Raw genomic sequence first — 21701 nt, 5'->3', positions numbered from 1 at the left:
GATAGACATTTCTCTCTCAGACTGATGTCTCCCCCTCTCTCTCAAATCAATAAACATTTCTTGGGTGATGATTAAAAAAAAAAAAAACAATAACAGTGGTGAAGGTGGAAAGGCCCATCTTTGGTAGATCTGAAGGATGAGAAGCAGCCAGCTACAAGGAGAGCAAAGAACAACACAAGTTCTTCAGAAGGGAAGGAGCTGGGTGTTCAGGGACAGAAGGCTGTCCTCACGGCTGCAGCTGGTGCTGGCAGGGGTGCAGCAGTGTGAGGCAGAGTGGCCTAGGTCATTACTGGGGGCGAGGCAGAGGCCCAATCAAACCTGGCCGTGGAGACTGTGGGAAAAAGCTGGAATTTTATCCTAATTGCAATGTGAAGTCATGCATAGGTTCAAGCAGGGCAGATCAGCGAAGCTCAGCCTTTTTCATCTCATGGCACACACAAACTAATTACTAAAATTCTGTGGCACACCAAAAATATATATATGTTTTTTTGATCTGACAAAAAATAGGTGTAATTCTAATTCACTCACATTGGACAGTTATCGTTGTGTTACTTGTCATTTTTGTTACTTGACAATCTAAGGGAAAAAAGGTCAGTGCCCCTGATTAAATAGTCAGGTTGTTGCATGTTTTAAAATTTCTTGCGGCACACTGGTTGAAAATTGCTGCGACAGACACAAGCCCTGATACAGATTTTTAAGAGCGCTCCCTGGTCACCATGCAGAGAGAGTTTAGGAGCTTGCATGCAGGTAGGGAGGCCGTGTGGCGTCTATGCTGCAGTCCAGGCAAGAGATAACGACAGCAGCTGGGAAGCGGAAATAAAAGTTTAGTGATTTATTATGTGGTTTCCGCATGAGACCATAAGCTCCATGGGGGCAGAGTCCATTTCTATTTTGTCAACTCTGCACCATTACAAACATCTCTTGAGTTCCTTCATTTCTATTTCACACCTCATTTGTAAGTGGTACACATGAATACCATTCACATTAGGATAACCTACTCATACTCGATATAAATAAAGATGTGAATGCAAAGACCCCAGTAACGAATTCTACCCTGGTCAACACAAATGAAATCTGTCATTTATTTATTCAGCTACCCTTCAATTACCGGCTATAGTCGTCCTCTGAAGTGTCTAACACTGTTGTGCCTCTGTGTCACTGACTTAGGAGTTGATACAAAGTCATTACCTAAACAAATAAACAACAAAAAGCCCAACCTCACATATAAGAAGGTACGCCAGGTTGACCTATCAATGTTCAGAAGCACCTACTATATGCAAGGTGCTGTGCTAGCCCGTGGTACCTCCCCAGCTAGACACAGGTAAGCCACATTACCTGACGTCTGCCGGAGGAAACCTTTAAACCATGCCCTCACTGGAGCGCACTTCTCTAGTGGCATTGTGCAAACTGCTCTGGGAGTATGTGCCCGAGAGGATGATGGGAACTGATGCTGCAAAGGCAACAGGGGCCAGAACACAAGTGTCAGGCAGGACTGGCTAAGGACCTTGAACTTCATCCTTATGTAAGAGTTCTAATCGGGACAGTAGAATTGACCGATTTTGCTTTTTAAACAGTTTACTCTGCAGTGGGGAGAGAAGAGGGTAATTAAGACATCTATAAAGCATGAAATCATCTTTGCCCAGGGGGTGAAGCAGAGATGAGAAATTAAAGTGCAACCAGCTCTCTTCGAGGACTGGCTGATGGCGGCGATGACACTCCGCTGCACTGGCTGTGCAAACAGTACGAAAACTTCCAAACTGGTTGGTAAATGGCCATTGTCCTGCCCCCTTTACGACATTCCAGCTTCATCCCTGGCAACTTGGCAGGCACCATGCCTCAGTAACCGAAAGGCCTAGCACAGGAGAGCGTCTCAGGTCCTCCCTCCCTCCTTCTGACTGATCCGATTTGTGTGGCACTGTTTGTTCAATATTTTTAATATTACCTCTGGCATTGTCAACCAGAACAGGAGCTAAAGGTTGAACAGGACAGAGGCTATAGACTCAGGAATGACACTCGGGACCATCACAAATGGAGCCCTGCTTACCTTTTCAGACCTGCCTTCTGCAGCCTCCCTCATGCCAGCCAGTTCTATGACCCTGGGTACCCTAAGCATTCCATGTGCCTATTTGTGGGTCCTGGATGCCCCACACAGGATTAACCCAGCCAGCAACACCTCTGGCTTCCTTCCCTAGCCACTGGAACCCGTTTATACCTCAGAAGCATCCTAAGTTGTCACTACTTCTGGGAAGCTTTGCTGAAACAGAGGTGAGCGCTCTTCCCTTTATCTCCCTGCAGCACTTTGTACGTGCCTGCTTTGCACTATTTACCCTACTATACTAATTATTCAGCTACAGAACGATTCCCTTCAAAACAGGGGCCATGTTTCAGTGATCTAAAACCCCAGGGTTCAGATCGACACCTGGTGCACAGTGAGTAGCCATTAAATGTATGGGAAATGAATGCGTGGCCATTTTTTTTACTGGCTATGGGGAATTCATCCTATCAGTTACCTTCTACACGGAAACCTCTACATGGTGAGTGGTAGCCATAAGGTCATAGTCTGAAGGTATGGTAACTTAAGATAGATACACTTGAGGCTATAAAGTTTACCCAATAAATGCTGGAGTCCAGATCTGCTTATGATGACGGATACTTATGCAGTATTCACGTAGAGTAACCAAATGTGATGCTGGGCCTTCTCCTTTTTCCATATCAGACAAAAACCATGTTCCACGGCCAGGTAGGATAGCAGAAGAAATTTTTAACTCAACCCAGGACTATGCTGAGCTGTCATTTCTTTCTTTTCTTTCCTTTTTTTTTCTTTCTTTTATTTTTTTTGAGCTGTCATTTCTTCTGACATACTCCCACTGTGTTCTGCAATTGATTTTTAATTTCTAACTGAACATATGCTACTGCTGATAATTTCTTCTTGCAGCTCATTTTATATGTGACTTCTATTACATTTGGATTATTATGAAAAATAAAAGGTCACTCATTGAATTTTCACCACCATTTCTCTTAGTAATATATTTCAGATCACCCAGGATTTGAATTATACACTGTGAAAATTGTGGCAATAAATTTAAAAAGAGGAAGAATAAGGGAAAGCTATCTGCTTAACTCACATGCAGTCGATAATTTAGTTGGGAAAGCCCCGAACTTCGCCGGAGCATAACAAGACATGTGTTGGCTTGCTGAGCAATTCATTTCAGAATGGAAAGGAATGAATCACTTTTGTTTTGGCAACTGTATATTGAAACCCTACTCTAAAAATAAGAAACTCTTTTTGTACTTGATAATTATGAATTAGAAGATTGTTTTAAAATTTTTTTAACCTGCGCTTCCCTCAGAATAAAATGCAGCCTGTCCCAGGAAATGTTAAAACACACACTTCCTCCTGACGACTTATTTCCCAGGAAGGCTTCCCGGAGCCAGGCAGTAGCTATAGAGACCCCGGGGCAGATGAGAGTGTCCCTCAGGAGAAGCAGCCTAGGTTCCTCGTCACTTCCCAGATCTTTCAGAGTTAGTTTCTCTTCCCGTACCAGGGAATTGGCACACGTGACTGGCAGCCCTTTTCAGAGTCATCAGTGAGGCTGCAGAGTTCAGACTTCCAGACTGCCAATGAGTTGTACTTGCAACTGCACGGCATCAGCCCAATTCCAGGCACCAGCAGGAATGCCATATGCAGGTCAAGTTCCTCCAGCCTGTTCCTTATCCAAGTTGTGGCAACTGTTTGCTTTCCTTCTCATCTCACAAATGACAGGAAGCACTTGACAAGTTTCAAAGTATTATCAGGACCCAGTGGGTAAATTTCCAGTAAGAAGCTCTTGTTGGATGTTTCTATCCTAAGCTCAACTTCACTGTTCCTCGCTTTCCTAATCTGCAAAGTGGGGATAGTAATAGAGTTGACCCTTGAACAATGTGTCAGTTAGGGGTACCAACCCCCACAATAGTCAAAAATCTGTGTATAACTTTTGACTCCCCCAAAACTTAAGTCACCTTCAGGCGACTGGTTCCAAGACCCCCACAGATATCAATCTCTGAGGATGCTCACATCCCCTGTTCAAAATGGTGCAGATCACCACATACTGTCGGCCCTCTGCATCCTTGGATTCCTAACTGCAGATTGAAAATACTATCCTCAGTTCATGCTTGGTTGAATCTGTGGATACATCCACCAGGGATATGGAGGGTCAACTGTGTCTGTATTCATTGAAAAAAAAATCTGCATGTCAGTGGACTTGCTCAGTTCAAGCTTGTGTTATCCAAGGGTCAGCTGTGTTTGCTGTACCTCATTCATGGGGATATGATGAGATGACATATTTGAGAAAGCAGAGAATGTTGTATGTATTCATATGTGTGACATACCCCGGGACATACAGCAAATTTTGTTCCCACTGGCCTCAAAAGCAAAGTAACTCTAAAGGGCGCAAATTGAAATATAATGTAGACTGAAGAGGACACAGAAGACTATGGGAAAGGTAGGTTGACTTCGAAAGGGAGTAAAAGGAAGTAATAGAGCCCTCATGGATTATTCCAGCAGTTACAAAAAGGGGCTCCGGCCTTTCCAAAGGCCTCCCACTCTAAAACTCTTCCCTCACAATCTCCACAGAACATCAGCCAAAGACTGCCGAAGCTCCCGAAGCAGCTCCAGTGCTGGGCAGACCGCTCTCCCCTCCCCTACCACAGCCCCACATGTGGCCAAAGCTATTTGCCTAAGAAGCGCAAATGCCAGGCACGTTTAAAAGAAGCCCATCTGAGTAATCACCACTCTTGATCCCTTTACTCCAATTTTCTTTGGGCCCCTATCAGGCCAGGTCTCTGCCCTCCACCTGCCTCCCTGTGCCCACTGACGCCTTTGCACCCTGCCCCAGGCATGTCTGGTCCCCACATGTTCTGAACACCCATATGGACTTAAGAGAGTTTACAGTGGAAAAAATATAAATGCATTTAAAAAACCTTCACCCTCATGGTGCAGTGGATTAGATACACATATAACAACACATATTTATCTTAGAAATAGTGCTTTGAGAGGGAAAAAGCAAAGTACAAGCAAGGCTCACTGGTGGTAACAAATGTGCCCTTCTGGTGGGGGCAGCTGACAACGGGGAGGCTGCAGGCACGTGTCAGGGGCGGGGGGAATGTGAGGGGTCTCCTCCATTTTCCATTACATTTTGCTGTGAGCCTAAAACTGCTCAACAAAAATAACATTTTTTAAAATAAAAAAGGAATTAAATCTCCATCTAGTAATACTTATGAATATTTAAAATGCATGCATGCAAAGCAGTAAGAAAACACAGATACATAAAATACTCATTAAATTGAATTAGTTACTTAAGTGGGGAGCAAGGGAGAAGAAGAGTGGGAATAGGTCATGGGAACAAAAAAGAATGGACAGACAGGGAGACAGACAGACACACAGATAAGCAAGAGAATAACCTGGCCCAGGCCAATGAAGAAAATGACCCATGAGTATATAAGTATGATTCACTCAACTCTCTTCATATAAATCCAAAAATCAGGGAAAGGAAAAAAAGTAAACAAGATTCCATTTTACATCAATCAAATTGACAAACTTAAGAAGACGTAATACCTACTTTTGACAAAGGTGGTGGGAAGTAGGCACTCTCATACATTTCTAGTAGGCGTACAAATTACAACTTTTAAGAGAGCAATACAGTAACATGTGTCAAAAACTTGAAAATGTACATATGTGTACTTGGACCCAGAAATCACATGTCTATGAATTTACACTAATCAAATATATTTACCACAACTTCTATTAAAAATGTTCACATCATGGTTATTTACCATGGAAAAATCAGGAAGAAATGTTGGGCAATAGAGGGTTGGCTAAATGAATTCTTGCAGAGCCACCACAGATGGAAAGTCATGTAACAAGAATGATGTAGCAGGATCATAAATAACATGGAGAAAGTGGCAATAAAACCATATATACAGTGTGATTTTATTTTTGAAAAAGAAATAAATGTGTGTACATATATCTTCGTACACAGCACACACAGACACACAAAACTGAAAAATTAGGAAGACAATCACCAGGAATGATTTGGGAGAGCTTGAGTCAGCGATTTTCACGGATTTTTTGGTGTGTGTGCCTTGAATTTTACTAACTTTTATCAAATTATTTTTGGGAATAAACATGAATTCATTTAATACTTATGGGAAAAATTACTAAAGGAGGAAAGTAAAAAGCATGTAGTCCTTTCCCTAAGGCACATCCTAGGGAAATAGCTAGTCATCTATTAATCACACTTCTGACCCAGCTGAATGACCTACTCGTCTTGGGTAACATATTTGGATTTTTAGCAGGGTCTTCTGTAGACATAAAGCTTGAACTGAAGGCAAGACCTCCCAGCTGAGGGAGGATCTGGCAGGTCCACATGGAGAGGGATGCACAAGCTGGCTGGCTGTTCATTGCTATGCAAGTCGGGATAAAGACAGACAGGACAGCTTACCAGGAACATCCATATCCTTTTCACCTCCTGCCCTTCTGCCTGTACTCCTAAATATACACCACAAGGATTGTGGATGTATATTTAGCACCCCCCAAGGATTTCCACTGCAGTGACTACCTAGGCCTGGCTCGATGAGCCTAATGAATCCTCTCCACTGAGACCATTGGCCACTCACAGCTGCTAGCGCTCCCTGGGTTTTTTCTCAGCACCTGTTAATTAAATGGCTATTGATTTCTCCAGTGATGCCTTGAGTCTATTTGTGTACAGAAACTGAAGAACCAAAGGAGGGACCACCAACCAAAACCAAGCTTTTGATGGGGAGAGCTCTCAGACTTCCTGGCTGCTCTAGCAGAGCCTGCTCAGATCTGGGCAGTGATAACATAGGGGTGCTGTGAGCTCTGCAGGCAGCATAAAACCAGAGGGGAGGGTGGAACAGTGAGAGTGTTGGGATGGGAAACGGGGAAGAGGAAGAATGTACGCCACACAGTCTAGCTGAAATGACTGAGAACACTAGGAACTGGGCAGAGAGCCAGAAGACGTGTCACTAGTTTGTAATCCACAGCTGAAATATTTGGGGGTGCAGATTTGTCAGGAAGAATGGGATCTGTCTGGAAGATAAACTCCCTTGCATTTGTGGCAGGCTTTCTCTGCTGGTATGTGATCCTTTTGTTCTGTCATTTGTCTTTTGGCACATGCAGCCGGGGTCTATAAGCAGCACAGACAGATGCCAAACACAGCCAGTCTCCTGCCACAGTAAAGGTCCCAGCAAAACACTACCAGCTGCTTTTTCCTTCTTTTCTCCATGTAGCCTTGGCATGCATGCCCGAACAGGAAGAGGACTTGGAATGCCACTGTCACCTTCTTCCCTGGGTCCCATTTACTCAAGAAACGTCCATATAAGGAAGGCAGTCCTGTGATCCTCCCTTCTGAATGGCTTAAAAGAGTCCATGGATGCTCCCCAAGTTCCAATGACAGTTGTTTTATAGAATCACCCTTACTACCCTGACTGGGTGGTTCAATTAAATTAGTTGGAGTGTCATCCCAGGCACCAAAAGGTTGTGGATTTGGTCCATGGTCAGGGCAAATACCTAGGTTGTGGGTTCGATCCCTGGTCAGGCAACATACAGGAGGCAACGGATCAATGTGTCTCTCTCACATCGATGTTCCTGTCTCTCTGTCTCTCTCTTTCTCTCTCTAAAATCAAGGAAAATATACTTGAGTGAAGATTTAAAAAAATTAGTTGCCCTTCCAGCACTGATAAGGCACCCAACTATCTTAAGAGAGAAGTTAAGGGAAGAAAAAGAGGAGGGGGAAAATAGAGATTCTGTAATTTTCCTCAGGCCACACCTCGCCAGGAATTGCTGACAGGGAGTAAATAATAGAAGCTCAATGGAAGACAGATCACCCGAACGCCAAAGTCTAGGCATGCCTGTACATTCCTGTCCTTTCTCCTCCATGCAATGGTTTATCATACTTGTTTTAAACAAAAATGATTCCGGAGACCTTATATGTACTGAGCAATGTGAGGAATTCAAGAGTATAAGACCTATCCCTGCCTCAATAATCAGTCACGTCCTATAACATGCCTTTTAAAATTGTCTTTACGGCACCGATAGTAATGAATTCAGAGAGCCAGTAACTATCTGATTATCTTAATTGTTTACTCACTTACTGACACTCTTCTCCCCGTGGGAAAGTTAAGTTCCTTAACCACAGGGCACTTGTCCGTCGGTTCACTGCTGTATCCCTGGTGCCTGGTACACTGAACAGGCTCAACAAATACTTGTTGAACAGTGAGCGTGGGGGAGACAGGAGTGTCACTTGAAGCAATAAGCCCCCTTTCCAAGGCCTTCAGCAACTGCGAGGCCATAATTGCTCTAGAATGCCAGAGAACATTTGAACAAAGCTAAGCAGAAGAAAATGAGTGAAGACCAAGTGGTAGGATGTGCTAGGCCCTCAAAGGGAATGTGTGATCTGGCAGTGATATTGGGACTGACTCTCCGTTTCTGGGGGGTTGGGGAATGGGCCATGAAGAACACCCACTTAATAACGACTATCCCAACAGGACAAGGAGGACTGCTGTCTTCTTCAGGATTTCAGAAAAAGTTTCACAAATGCCTTTGCTAAGAGGTATGCCCTGGGCTGGGCAAGGCTGGGCTAAGCCACAGGCTGGAACATAATGTCAAGACCCATTAGGTCTTTGTGGCTCTGGACCTGCACCCAACGGGTTAGTGCTTCATTTCCACAAGTGACTGGGCTGTGCTTGTCAACCACAGTTCCAACAAATAATTAACCTTTAGAAGTTCCTCTGATCAAACCATAGTTTTTAAGTCTCAGCTAGGTCAGCATCCTGTATGTAAATTTTATGGGTTTTCTTATGCATTTTTCCCTCTAAATGTACCATAATATTGGCTGAGAAACAAATAATTACAGTTTCTCATCATTTAATCTGAGCATTTAAAGAAAACTAAAGGATTGTAGCTTGTTGTGATGAGTACAGCGAACTGTTCTCTGCATTGTATTTACTTCTCCATAACATATACAAGTAGATTTTATTTTAGATGAGACACAAACAGCATGAATCTTTGTTTTTTAATGCAGGCTATTTGGTTTTCATTCCCATAAACTGAAGAATAAAGGAACAAATATGATAGTGACAAAAGCTGCCTTTTGACGGACTTACACCATGTGCAAGGCAAAATATATTACATTTTCAAACATCTCTCCTAACTCCATAATAATAGCTTGAAATAGATAATATTATCCCCATTTTGGAGTTGAGGAAATTGAGGCTCAAATAGATTAAGCAACTTGCTCCAAACCTCAGAGCAACAAGTGACAGAGTTCACCTGTTTGATCCTTCCCATTTCAAAAATCTAAGACCGCACAGCCATCAGATAGAGAATAAACTGCAGAGGTCTTTGTGTTTTCATGTATTGTCTGTGTGGCTCTGTAAGCAGCAGCTAGTCCTGCCTTGACTGACGCTCACTATAGGCAAAGACAGAGTCTTATTTATCTTCAAATCCTCAGGACCTAAAGTAGTGGTCAAAAAAGAATGAGTGGAGGAGTGAGAGAAAGGGAACAGGGAAGAGGAGGAAGGGAAGGCAGAAACCCAAGTCGGGCAACACCTACGCAGGGCTGACTAGGTAGCAGGCTCCATCCTATGAAGGACATGTGTGAATTTACTCCTTTGATGCCTACAACAATACTATGTGGCAGAAGTTGTTTCTGCTTTACCCATAAGGCAAATGAAGCACAGAATTAAAGAATGTGCAGTTTGCAAGCGACAGAGCCAAGACTGGAACGCAGGCGGGTGGGCTCCAGAGCCTGTGGTCTTCAGCACCGAGTTGCACTCCCTCCCTCCCATCTTGGGGTCTGCAGAACTAGGGCAGCACCTGCCATGGGGTACACACAGCTCCATCCTTAGGCCTTTGTGAATAGTGGAAGTTTTAAGTAGTCAGAGCAAACACTGATACACAAATAAAAATGGGTTAAATTCTACTCTTTCTCTACTCTAAGTCTACAGTCTTCTGAGCTACTCATTTTAAACTACTCTCACACGGTGTATGTTAGTTTGGTTTTTATTTTCTTCCTATGGGCTCTTATATCTAGGCTTTGTTGTGTGCACAATTCAATGGTCCCGTCAGCGTGGAACAGAGGTTGGTTGAACAGAAGAGAAAGACAAGCAAGCAAGATGGTCCTGAGGACATGGTGAGCTCCATCCGGATCCAGATTTAGATTTAATACCTGGATTTCTAAGAAGAGGCAATAGGACCACCACTGTGAGAGAGACAATACAATGCACTCAGGAAAAGTGGTACCCAGGAGCCATGCAAGAAGGGTGCAAGGTTATGTGGTGCGGTGAGAGGTCAGGGAAGGGGCAAGGAGCAGCCATACATGCATCAAGCCTGACCAGCAGGCTGGAGTGATTATGAGATGGGCTATTAGCTCCTGAATATGGGTCAGAAGAGGACAAGGTGGCAGGAAGCAAAGTAGAGGCCCAGTCCTAGGACCAGATGTCCATGGTGTCAAGAAGGGTGGGAGAGAGCGGTCAACAGAGTTCTTGGACCAGATCCCAGCTGGCAGCCAAGGAAGCCAAGAGGTTAAGGCAGAAGCCTGCGTGCCAGGCCTAAAATGTGAGATTTGGGTACTAGGAGGGTGATTACAACTTGGCCCTACCAGCTATGGGAAAGAGGCAGCTTACATGCTCCCTGTCTCTGATTGAGATTGGTGAAAAAAACTGGGTGGTGCTGAGTGTTAAAGTGATAAAGCATCAGAGTCCAAGGTTGGAGGAGGCAGGGGAAGTGAAGCAAGGATTGGTGTGGGGTGCATAATGTGGTCTATATGTACAACATTATTCAGTTTAGTCAATCACAAGAATATAACAATATTAATACATGCACACCTATGTCCAGGTCTATATGCATACAGTGTGTGTGTGTGTGTGTGTGTGTGTGTGTGAGCCACAAGATCGAGGGAAGAGAAAATGATAAGGGCCCCTACGGATGTGACTCTCCAGCAGGACGCCTGTCTTCTTCCCCTCCTCTCCTGCTTGAACTCTTGTGTTGAAGAGCCCTGTTAACGCGCCCCTGCCACGTTTTTCACTCTGCCTGCGTCCGACACAGTGAGCCTGAATATTAATCAGGTAATTTCAGATCATTAGTTTCCTGAGCACAGCGTTCACTTCCTTGTGGTTTCGATGGGTCAATAAAGTGGAGACTCATGCCAGTCATAACACAAATGACCCTGCCAAGAGGAATGAATCCAGAAAAAAATCCGTGGATACCACAGAATGGCAGGCTTCTTTTTGAAAAGTTTAACACATACTGGAAGAGCACTGGTTGACTTCCAAGGTCCATGGTGAAAAGCCACCAAAAATGACACAAGCAGAAATATTGCAAAAAATTCCATTAATGAGAAGTTATTAAGAAAAAAACACGCATATGTAGCACATACACACAACGGCATGGTGGTAGCCAGAGGTAAGGGGGGTGGAGGCAGAGAAGCGGGGAAATGGGGATGGAAAGAGACTTTGCTTGGGCTGTGGGAGCACGATGCTGTATGCGGATGATGTTTTATTGATGTGTACACTTGAAACCTGCATGGTTTTGCAAAAGAATGCCACCCCAAGAAATTCAATTTAAAAAAGAAACATTATTTGGGTAGTTGTCTCAGCATTGAACAGTATATAGAAATTGATTACAAGTTTAGCTTTAATTTTTAAGACCACTCTCCCTCTCTGCTTTTCTGTCTTTCTCCTCTTGCTCTCTCCTTGTTCCTCATTCTATGCATAAAAATGCAACCAGGCTGAACTAAAGCAAATTGGTTTAATTCCCTGGAAGGAGTGTGAAGAAATTTTCCCAGCAACTCTCTGCTAGAGGCATTTGAGTAGGGGTGTGTGAACGGAAGGTGGAAGCAGTCAGCTATGTAAACCAATAATCAAATGAAACATTACCCATTCTAAAGTGCCCTAAAACAGCATTAACATCACCAATTAAAACACTGGGCATAGGAGATTGGAAAGTGCTCCCCCCAAAAGAAACAGGAAAGAAAAAAGTAAGTATGTATGAAGGACATGTGGCAGGGGGTGGAGGTGGCATGGAGTGAGGAATAACATCTAAAGGAAATTAATTCCCTTTTAAAAGCAAATATGTCACAGGAGTGCTAGTAGGAGGTCTCTTTGATGGCATAGAAGAAAGAAGTAAAGAATACATTCAATAATTTCATCAAATTGAAGTTTCAGCAGTTTACCTAAATTGCCCAACCATTAGACACTTACGAAGCTGTTCATATGTGCCCATTCTGAACCTGTTCTAAAATAACAGGTAAATAGAACAGTATAAGTAATAAACATTAAGGGTTCTTTTCTCTTTCACGGCTGACACTCCTATTGAAACACTGGTCCTTCATAATGTACTGTCCCCGTGATCCTCACATCCGTATGCATAGACAGTACCAGCGTTTCCCTTCAAGACGGTGCCCACAGTCCCGCAGACGGTGCTTCTGACCACGACCAGGAATGAGGGGCCAGAAGCCTCCTCCATGTGGGGCCTTCATATGGCCTTGGGGCTTATTCAGCCTGCACATCTGAAGAGTACTGTGCACTTTTCTCTTAATATTTTCCCTTCAAATGATTTTCCTGAAAATCTACCAAGGGCATGAAAGAGAGAAACATAACAGCTGACCCTCAGGCTGGTCCACCTTCCGATTCTCATCACGGACCTGCCCATCTCCTCCTCGTCTACAGAGCACGACCACCACGACACTTGGGATGACATCCAAGAAGCCCTCACTGGCCTGCCTGCCTTTTCAGATTTACCAGCCCCCGCCTCAACTTCTGGACACGTCTGATTCCCTGTCTCCTCCAGAAGATGAACTTACTGGACTCTGTCCTGTCTTTGCTTGCACCATTACACCTTCTCCCATTTCTGCACTTAAAACTGTCTTCATATACTTACTCTTTTTACTTATACCCACAATTATAATCACTATTGAAAAGATCAAGTATAAACAACAAATGAAATTATATAAAGAAAATTTCCACCTCCAGAGTCTATGACATATTAGAATACCAACTAGATCTTAATTTAAAATAAAAGTAGACATATAAGCTAATAAAATATATAGATAGTAAAGTAAGAGCAAACGTAAATGCCTACTTTTTATGTCCACATTTGTTATTATGATATCACTCTCTTATTTCTGTTTCTCCATCTCTCTTTAGGTAGAAATAAGGTTTAGAAAATATATGAATGTGCCCTGGCTGGTATACCTCAGTGAACTGAGTGCGGGCCTGCAAACCAAAGGGTTGCCAGTTCAATTCCCAGTCAGGGCACGTGCCTGGGTTGTGGGCCAGGTCCCCAGTAGGAAACTCATGAGAGGCAACCACACACTGATGTTTCTCTCTCTCTCTCTCTCTCTCTTTCTCCTTCCCTTCTTCTCTCTCTAAAATTAAATAAAAATCTAAATAAAAATTTTAAAAAAGAAAATATGTAGATGTATTTCCCCTTTATTTTCATTCAAGCCCTGTGTATTTATACTATAAAAAGTCTAACTATATAATGACAATCCTGAACCAAAATCATGGGGTTAGATAAGTGCTGTCGCCGTGCCCAAGACGTGTACAGGAGGACTTACGGAAACTGCATCACATATGCACATCGTTAAAGACTAACAAGGTTATAAAAACAACATGTGCCATCTCTCCCGTCAGCTGTTCTTATCCCATCAGGATTCTCATTCAGAATATCTTCTCTTACTTGAAAAGCTGCTTGCAGCACCTGGTGACCCCAGATGGCTTGGGAATAGGGAGTGGCTTTCTTTCTCAGAGGCCCAACCAGCTGTTGGCCTGGCCAGTGATTACCTGCACAGGAATGGTGATCTTGGTAGAAGCCGTCCCCACAGGCAGACACACACTGCCCGTGCCGCATCAGCAGCGGAGGCCGGCAGGACGAGCACTCCAGACCGTGGGCACACGCGGCGCACTGTGGCTGGCAGGCTGGCTCCGGACGAGGTGGGGAGAAAGAAAAGGGAAGCTCTGATTAGCTCCAAGACACCAGCCCAGAGCTGATTCCTACACAGTCCAACTCTGAGGCTCTGGGGTCACAGAGAACAAGAAAAGCAAGAAAATAACTTAGCTTTCATCTCTACAGCATATATTTCATGCCAGGCACTGTACAAAGTGCTTTACATATATGAATACATTTCATCTTCATGACAACCCTATGGGGTAGATATTACTAATGCCAATTTTACAGATGAGGAACAAACTCACAGAGGTTAAGTAGCTTGCCCAAGGTCACATGAAGATTTTGGTTCAGGGGCCTGTGTTCTTTCCTTCTTACCCATTAGCCCCCAATATCTTTCTCACTCAACCATTTCACAAAAATATCCCTTGCCTCTTTTTCTCCACAACCTATGTTACAGATAGAAATAACTTTCAAACAGTCTGAAGTTTATGAATCAGGAGAGAAAGTATTCTAAGTGAATAATTGTAAAGATAATAAAAGCAGTTAACCTTCTCTCAGCCCTGACTATCTACCCTAGATTCTATGCTAGATACTTTACAGGCATTGACCTACTTTGAGGAAGGTACCAGTCACCTGACTTTACAGGTAAGAATACTGGGGCACAGAGAGGTTGCATATTCACAGCCAGGGTGTAAGCCCACACACTCTTAAATTCACAGTGAAACCTATGAGTCAGAGCTAGGAAAAAAGTAACTACGTTTGGCCTCAACTATGCCAAATTTTCCCAGGTAAGTTCTCCTTTTCACATGAGGAAGAATTCTAAAGTATACATGAACCCATCCTGGATCCTCTGGTAGGAACCCGGGAGAGATAACCTCTATTACCAGTCACCTATGGGATGATGAGAAAGCCAGTTAATTCTCCGTCCCACATGTTCCGCAACTGCAAAATGAGAAAGTTCTAGTAAGGCCCATGGCATTTCTAAAGTTCTATTTTGGATTTGCTACGTATTTTAATAAATGACATCAGGTATCCTGATATCACCATCCTGGAAAGTCTTCAAAACTGAAAAAGCCAGCCATGACTACGTCACAAGCATCTGGCCTCCCAGCAGCTATCCCCCAGTAAGCAGAGCAACACCTGTAAAGTATGAGAAGAAAGAGATCTGCAGGTAGAGATGCCTCATAGCCCATGGATGGCTTTACTACCTATGAATGGTTTTTGGAAGTGTGCGTTTCCTGCATTCACGACCCCCTCCTTGACGACAGTCGGCCTCAGTCCGCTCCGGACTATCTGCCTGGAGCCATACCTACACAGAGAGCGCCAGCCTGGTAGAACCCTGGGCCACAGCTGTGCACACACCGTCCGTTCCGCAGCAACTTTGTGGGGTCTTGGCAGAGGTCACAGTGGTCTGGAGATTGTGAGCAGGTCAAACAGTCTGGGTGGCAATGAACTACAATCAAAGACAAAGAAGAAAATGCAATAAAGACCTTGTGATTTACTTCTCTTACATCCTTCCAAAAAAAGTGTTTCTGGCATATATGGAGCTGTACAGAATATGAAGGGCAGAAAACTCTGGAACTTAGGTATGAAAAAGGATGCCAAATAGAAACAAAAATGATTTCAATGCAAGATTTCCAAGAATCTCTCCTAATGTGAAATACTGCTTCCTGTAGCCCCTCAAATTGAAGATGCTATAAACATCATCGAACCAGCCCTACTAATACTTGTCCCTGCTGCAATGCCTCTTAAGACAGGAATGACTAGCCCCATTGTATACGATTTAAACAGGTTCAATAATTTATGACTTTTCAGATGTTCTTAAGCTTTGATGTACATGAAAGTTAAGATGTAAAACCTACAATTTTAAAAATCGTTATTTTTTATTAAAAAAAATACAGCCGGTTTTCTCTTTCTCCAAAATTTTAAATCTCATTCCCAGTAATTGGGATTATCACTGAATTTAACGGTAATTGTCAGCAAAGAGCTGCTTTCAGGTTTAGAAGTTGTCAAGGACCTGATTTTCAAGGTGTGGTATGTTATAATGTGCTAAATATTTGTTTTGGAAGGCCCAGAGAACCACTTCAGTAAAGGCAATGTAATTAAACCACAGAGTTGCTTTGCTTTTCCCAAAATAAACTCTTCCCAGGAACACTGTGATTGGCCAAAATAAGTTGAGTGCTACAAGAGCACTAACTGCCAATATGAAAAATTGCAACCCATGGGTGAAAACAATTAATTATGAAATGTGAATGGAAGAAAATGCCACTTCTCTAAGAGACTAAGCTCACAGGCAAATTATTGCTCAGCCAGAGAAACTCCAGTGCTTGCCAACAATTTTTAACTGGAACTAATTCAATCCCAGGTGATTTGAAAGCAGAGTTGCAGAACAAGTAGATAAAAATTTTTAGAAGAAATTAATGAGTCATTAAACTTCAAACACTCTTTTGAGAACTCCAAAAGGAACCATCTGCTTAAACAGCCCATCTTAAAAAAAATGGACATTCATAACAAACCTTCAGCAATTGTTCTTATATCTTCAAAAATGAAACAGTCCTAATGCATACAATTGCCTTTACAAGTTTTCAAAAATTATGTTATTTGATTCTGCACAATAATTTCATGAGGTAGGGAAGGTACATTTTAACAAGAAAATTAAGATTTAGAGAGGGTCAATGACTTGCCCAAAGATCATATAATCATAATCAGTGGAATTTGGCAAATACCTGGACAAAGATTAATTAACATCATTTGTTAGAAAAATTAGGAAGGAAGAAACAGACAAACCAACAACCCCAGTGGGTGGCTTGAAAAAAGAAAACAAGAGGTGGGGGGAAGAGCATCTCTCTAAATGTACCGACAGCAACAAATCTCAGTCCAAATAAATTAGACACGGACCCACCTGACGTGCATTCTGGGCAGCACTGTCCCTTCACCACCCGGGCTAGAGTGGCCACTGGACATGGTGGACAAGAGGGCTCGTAGCAAGTTACCTGAGCGCCCTGGCACTCACACACCCTGCAGAGGCCATCCTCCCACTTCTCCCCCTCCTACGTGAGACAGGAAAGAATGACACTGTTATTGGAGTGCAGAAATTCAGAAGGCAGTTTGCTGATGGAGAATCTATCATTTCCACAGGGGACAAGGGGAAGGCTCCCAATCAGTACCAGGTCAAACCTAACTCTGAAATAGGACAGTAGTAGAGGTGTCTTAACTTCAAAATGATAGTATTTCTCCTCCTTTGTTTTGGTTTAATTGGTTAATCTGGTTTAATTGGTTTATTTAAATGTAGAACCCAGGCAGAAAGATAAGTTGTGAAAGCAAAGTGGGACTATCAGAATAAGCAAGAAGCACGGAACACTTATTTCTCAGCCTGTCTCAACACACACACACAAACCACCAGAGGGGTTTACTCTGTACCTAGTGATTAGCAGGTACATTAAATACAATCTTTATAATCACAGTGGGAAGCTGCGTAAAGCCCTAATTTCCTTATGGCTACTACTCTACAAGTAACAGTAGGGTCATTGTATTCTTAAAATGAACGTTTTTGCAGGTGCCTTTTTAGTGCGCTATACATGTGCCATGAGCTGCCTCACACTAAAATATTATTTTCAGCCAAGAAATTATGATAATAAACATCAGTACTTTGATAGAGAATCCAATGTGAATTAAAAAGAGCAATTTATTTGTTTGGTTTTTGTTTATTTATTTATTCTTGCTAGCCCACTCGCCCTGGATATAGGAAAGAGACAAATGCTCCCTCCAGAATGTTTTTATGATGAAAAACATAGTGATGAAAGAGGTAAACACAGGCAAAAATAGAAGAGCGTATTTTAAAATAAAGACTTGATAAAATATTTATTAAGCCAACTGCTGTTCAAATTCCAAACAATGTGACAGTATTTAGCAACAACGAGAAACATTATCTTGAGAGAGCAGAAGCGCTTTTCGTCCGGGTGAAGGCAGAGCAGCTTCTGTAGCCTCCCACATGGTAAGGCTACCCAAGCGAGCAAACACGCTTACATTCTCCCTTAAAAAGAAACCATATGACACTGCCCTGCAAAAAATGTAGACAGAATGAACACTTGGTGTTTCCTGGGGAGTGAACACGCTCAAGACCCCAGAAGCTCTCTCTTTAACGCTCTGTGGTCCACGAAACTGCACTAATGGCTAAACTGAGCCTTTTAGGCCAGAAAAAATCAAGAGAAAATCATCACAAGAACAGAAAATACAATGTATGGGGCTTGTAGCTGGAAAAGTATTAATTACTAATTGTGAAAAAAAAAACCCTAAAGAAATGGGGAAAAGTTCAATGATTCAAAGTCTTAGCTGTCGTTAAGATTCTTAATCCCAGGCCATAGCCATCAAACATGGCTGTTAAAAACACTAAGGCAGGAAGTTTCCCCAGAACAGTGTATGCAGATCATTGCTTAAAGTAATTTTAGAAATATCTATATAAAGTTAAAAATCTATACTTACTGGAATACGTTTAACCGTACTCACATTTGAGGACATCTACGAACAAAGAGAAATGTATTTATTATACCACTAAAAACACCATTAGGCTGATCTATTTATTTTTTCATTTGAAACTATCCATTTTTCACCAAGTGACAGGCAACATCATTGATCAGTTATGAATAGGAATAAAATCTATCTATATAGAAAACAAGAGAAGCATACCAATATGAGGTGAGGTCAACATGCCCAGAAATGTTTTTATTTTATTTAGTTTTATTTTTATATATTTTTTTAAGATTTTATTTATTTATTTTTAGAGAGAGGGGAAGGGAGGAAAAAAGAGAGGGAGAGAAACATGGTTGCCTCTCTTGTGCCCTCTACTGGGGACCTGGCCTGCAACCCAGGTATGTGCCCTGACTGGGAATGGAATCAGCGACCCTTTGCTTCTCAGTCAGGAGCTCAATCCACTGAGCCACACCAGGGCCCCAGAAAAAATTTTAAATTCTCACTTTGTGCTTGACTACCTGGCTTCATTTTCCCTCGATGTGAAGGACTTCACAGTCAAGAGATCGAAGCTTGTAAAGGTGAATTCTTGAACCTTGTCTGGTACTAGATACAGCATTATGGGGATTTGTACTTATTTGAAACACTTTGCTTTACTTCAATTCCACTGGGCTTAATTTACCTCCGAAAATCAACAGGAAAATTAATACTATGACTGAGAAAATACAGATTCAACATGTATGGGGAAGTTTTAACCTCTTAAATTCTTAAGAAACAAGAATGACTGAACTATGAAATACCACTATTAATCAAATAATGCCAACAGTATAATAACAATAATGACATCATTTTAAAGCTTTTTCTGTGTGTATCCTATTCTGAAGTGCTTTATCATCTCAATAGGCCCATGAGGTAAGTACCATTTTTATCCCTACTTTACAGCTGAGGATTAAGTAACTTGTCTGAGATCACAGTATGTGGCAAAATAGGGATTTCGACCTGGAGCCTGCACACTAACCCTACACAGTTATGCCTCTTCAGCACATACAGGACACTGGCAGGCTGGCAGATGCAAGCTACCCGAATCACGAAGAAAAAGTGTGTAGGAATCAGTTCACAAATCAAAGTACCTAATCTAAATTCTTACAATCCTATTCTGATTGGTCAATGAAATGGTTGTATGTATGATCAACTGGCATATTTTTAAGAACACAGTGAATTTATTAAGCATTCTAAGACCCTATGTGGAAAATATGGGCTAGATAAATAGAGATAATTTGAACAGATTAAGGGAAATATTTTTTCCTTTGGATATATAATAAAAAAGTACAGATATAGGGAGAAATAAAACCTTAGCAAATAGTTTCACAACACTCCATTCCATGAAAACTCTTTTACTCCTCTCTGCAAAATAAATCTAGAGCCTGATGGTTTTTCACTACTCTCTCCCTAGATTAAGCCACCATCAGCCTTTCTCTGGACTAGGGCAAAACCTTCAAACTGGACCACCTGTTTCCAGTCTCAACCCCTCCGTCACTTGCCCAAGCAGCAGCCAAAATGACCCGTTCTCAAGTTTGCCAGATCACAGCATTTGAGGACAGATACTCAGAAGTCCCCAGCAGCTGCCACCTGCATCGGGGTAAAGCACATCTTTATCACTGTGTCCAGGCTACTGCTGAGCCCCATCTCCAACTCCTTTCCCCTCAGTCACTTGGCTTCAGCCATACTCACTTTCTTGCTGTTCCTTGAATATGCCAGGCACACTTCTGCTTCAGGCTTTTTTCACTTGCTGAGAAATTTGGCTGAAATTGCTCTGCATGAGAGGACTTTCCCGATCACTTTATGTAAAAGAGCATCTCCCTCCACCCCAGGCCCCCTCTAGCCCCATTAATCTGCTTTATTGTCTAGGAATTACTTTGTCGTCTGTGTCCCCACACTAAAGTGTACGCTCCACAAGAGTATGCACTCTGTCTGCTGTGTCCGTGTCTGTATCCCCAATACTTGTCACATAGTAGGTCTACAATCACATTTGTTGAACAAATAAATAGGTTAAAGGAATGAGAAGGTAATAACCCTTATTAAATTGATTTTGAATTATTCTTAATAGCCTTCAACTATTAGTTCAATACTCACAAATTCTGCATTTCCTTCATAAACACAATAGCCATTCCTCGAAATGCATTCAGAACAGCATTTTCCATCTAAGTGAATTAATTCTTCACCCTGTAGATATAAGGGTTGCAGAGAGACATATCCAATTAGCATCCCAGGTAGCAGCGCTAAATTTTGAGGCAGCTGGATTCCCTGACTGCAATGGAAAGCTCTGAGCACTCTCCTTTACCCTGGCCCCCAACTTACTCCATCCATCTCCCCCTGTGCTGTCTTCCTATGGAAAGTCTAGACAATACAGTCACCAAGCACCCCCCAAATGCTTTTTCCTTCCAGTTCTGGTGAGATTTGTATACAGCTTCTTCCATAATTTCCCACCATGACCAGGAGCTCACGTGAATAACAAGAATGGTCAAAGTTAATGTTACAGCCTTGGAAAGTTATGAGTTTCAAGAAAGGATCAGGTTCTCTTATATATACAAGGTTAGAGCTTGCGACTTGGTTTCATTTATAACACTCAAATCAAACCAACACTTTCCTTGAATACAAAATCAGTCACATCCCTTCATGCACAGATGCGGTCTCCAGCCTAAGTTAAACAGCAGAACACTACGGCTGCTCCATGTTCTGAAACTGTTATCTAACAAGCACCACACAGAAAATTATTAGAGGAGAGAAATGCCACGGCAGTTTAACTTTTAAAGCCTTGTCGATGTAACATCCCAACATCAACAATTTCAAATTTTTTATTTTTCATTACAAAATAATAAATGCTTACTATAAAATTAAATAACTCTGAATTTTGTAACTTAGAAAGTATTACTTCACTGCAGTCTTACTTCCCAGCGAATTCCTGTCAAAAATACAATCTCTGTTTATAATCTTTTGTATACACATATTAACATCTAATATCTATGAACTAAAGAATATTCTTTAAAGCACTTTCCACTATGTAAGATATATCTATTTGCTAAAGAATAGTGATGTATCTTTAAGTGAAGACATTGCTTTGGGATCTACATTACATTTAAAGTGCAGAGACCATGTTAGATAAAAATTAAATAGTGGAAAGTAGAATAAACAGAACAATCACAATGATATTTTATGTTTAAAACACTGTGCATGAAAGAAAAACATAAAAAATAGCATTGATTGCTTTGAATTGTAGCATTACAAA

At 42.0% G+C, this 21701-nt stretch overlaps 1 protein-coding gene across 3 annotated transcripts in view; it reads right to left on the bottom strand.

The window, feature by feature from the left end:
• Positions 1-21701, bottom strand: part of FRAS1 (Fraser extracellular matrix complex subunit 1) — a 423027-nt gene that overhangs the window by 219696 nt on the left and 181630 nt on the right. For all 3 annotated transcript variants that reach the window (XM_024577139.4, XM_053922841.1, XM_045184911.3), the window contains exons 10-14: positions 20549-20638; positions 18431-18466; positions 16851-16998; positions 15258-15401; positions 13843-13977 (exon numbers count right to left, since the gene is read on the bottom strand). In XM_024577139.4, coding sequence (XP_024432907.2) covers positions 13843-13977; positions 15258-15401; positions 16851-16998; positions 18431-18466; positions 20549-20638 — 553 coding nt within the window. The remainder of the gene's footprint in view (positions 1-13842; positions 13978-15257; positions 15402-16850; positions 16999-18430; positions 18467-20548; positions 20639-21701) is intronic.

This window comes from Desmodus rotundus, chromosome 4 (genome assembly GCF_022682495.2).
Source record: "Desmodus rotundus isolate HL8 chromosome 4, HLdesRot8A.1, whole genome shotgun sequence".
In the NCBI taxonomy this organism is placed as follows: Eukaryota; Metazoa; Chordata; class Mammalia; order Chiroptera; family Phyllostomidae; genus Desmodus; species Desmodus rotundus.
This window is presented reverse-complemented; position numbering and strand designations above follow the sequence as displayed.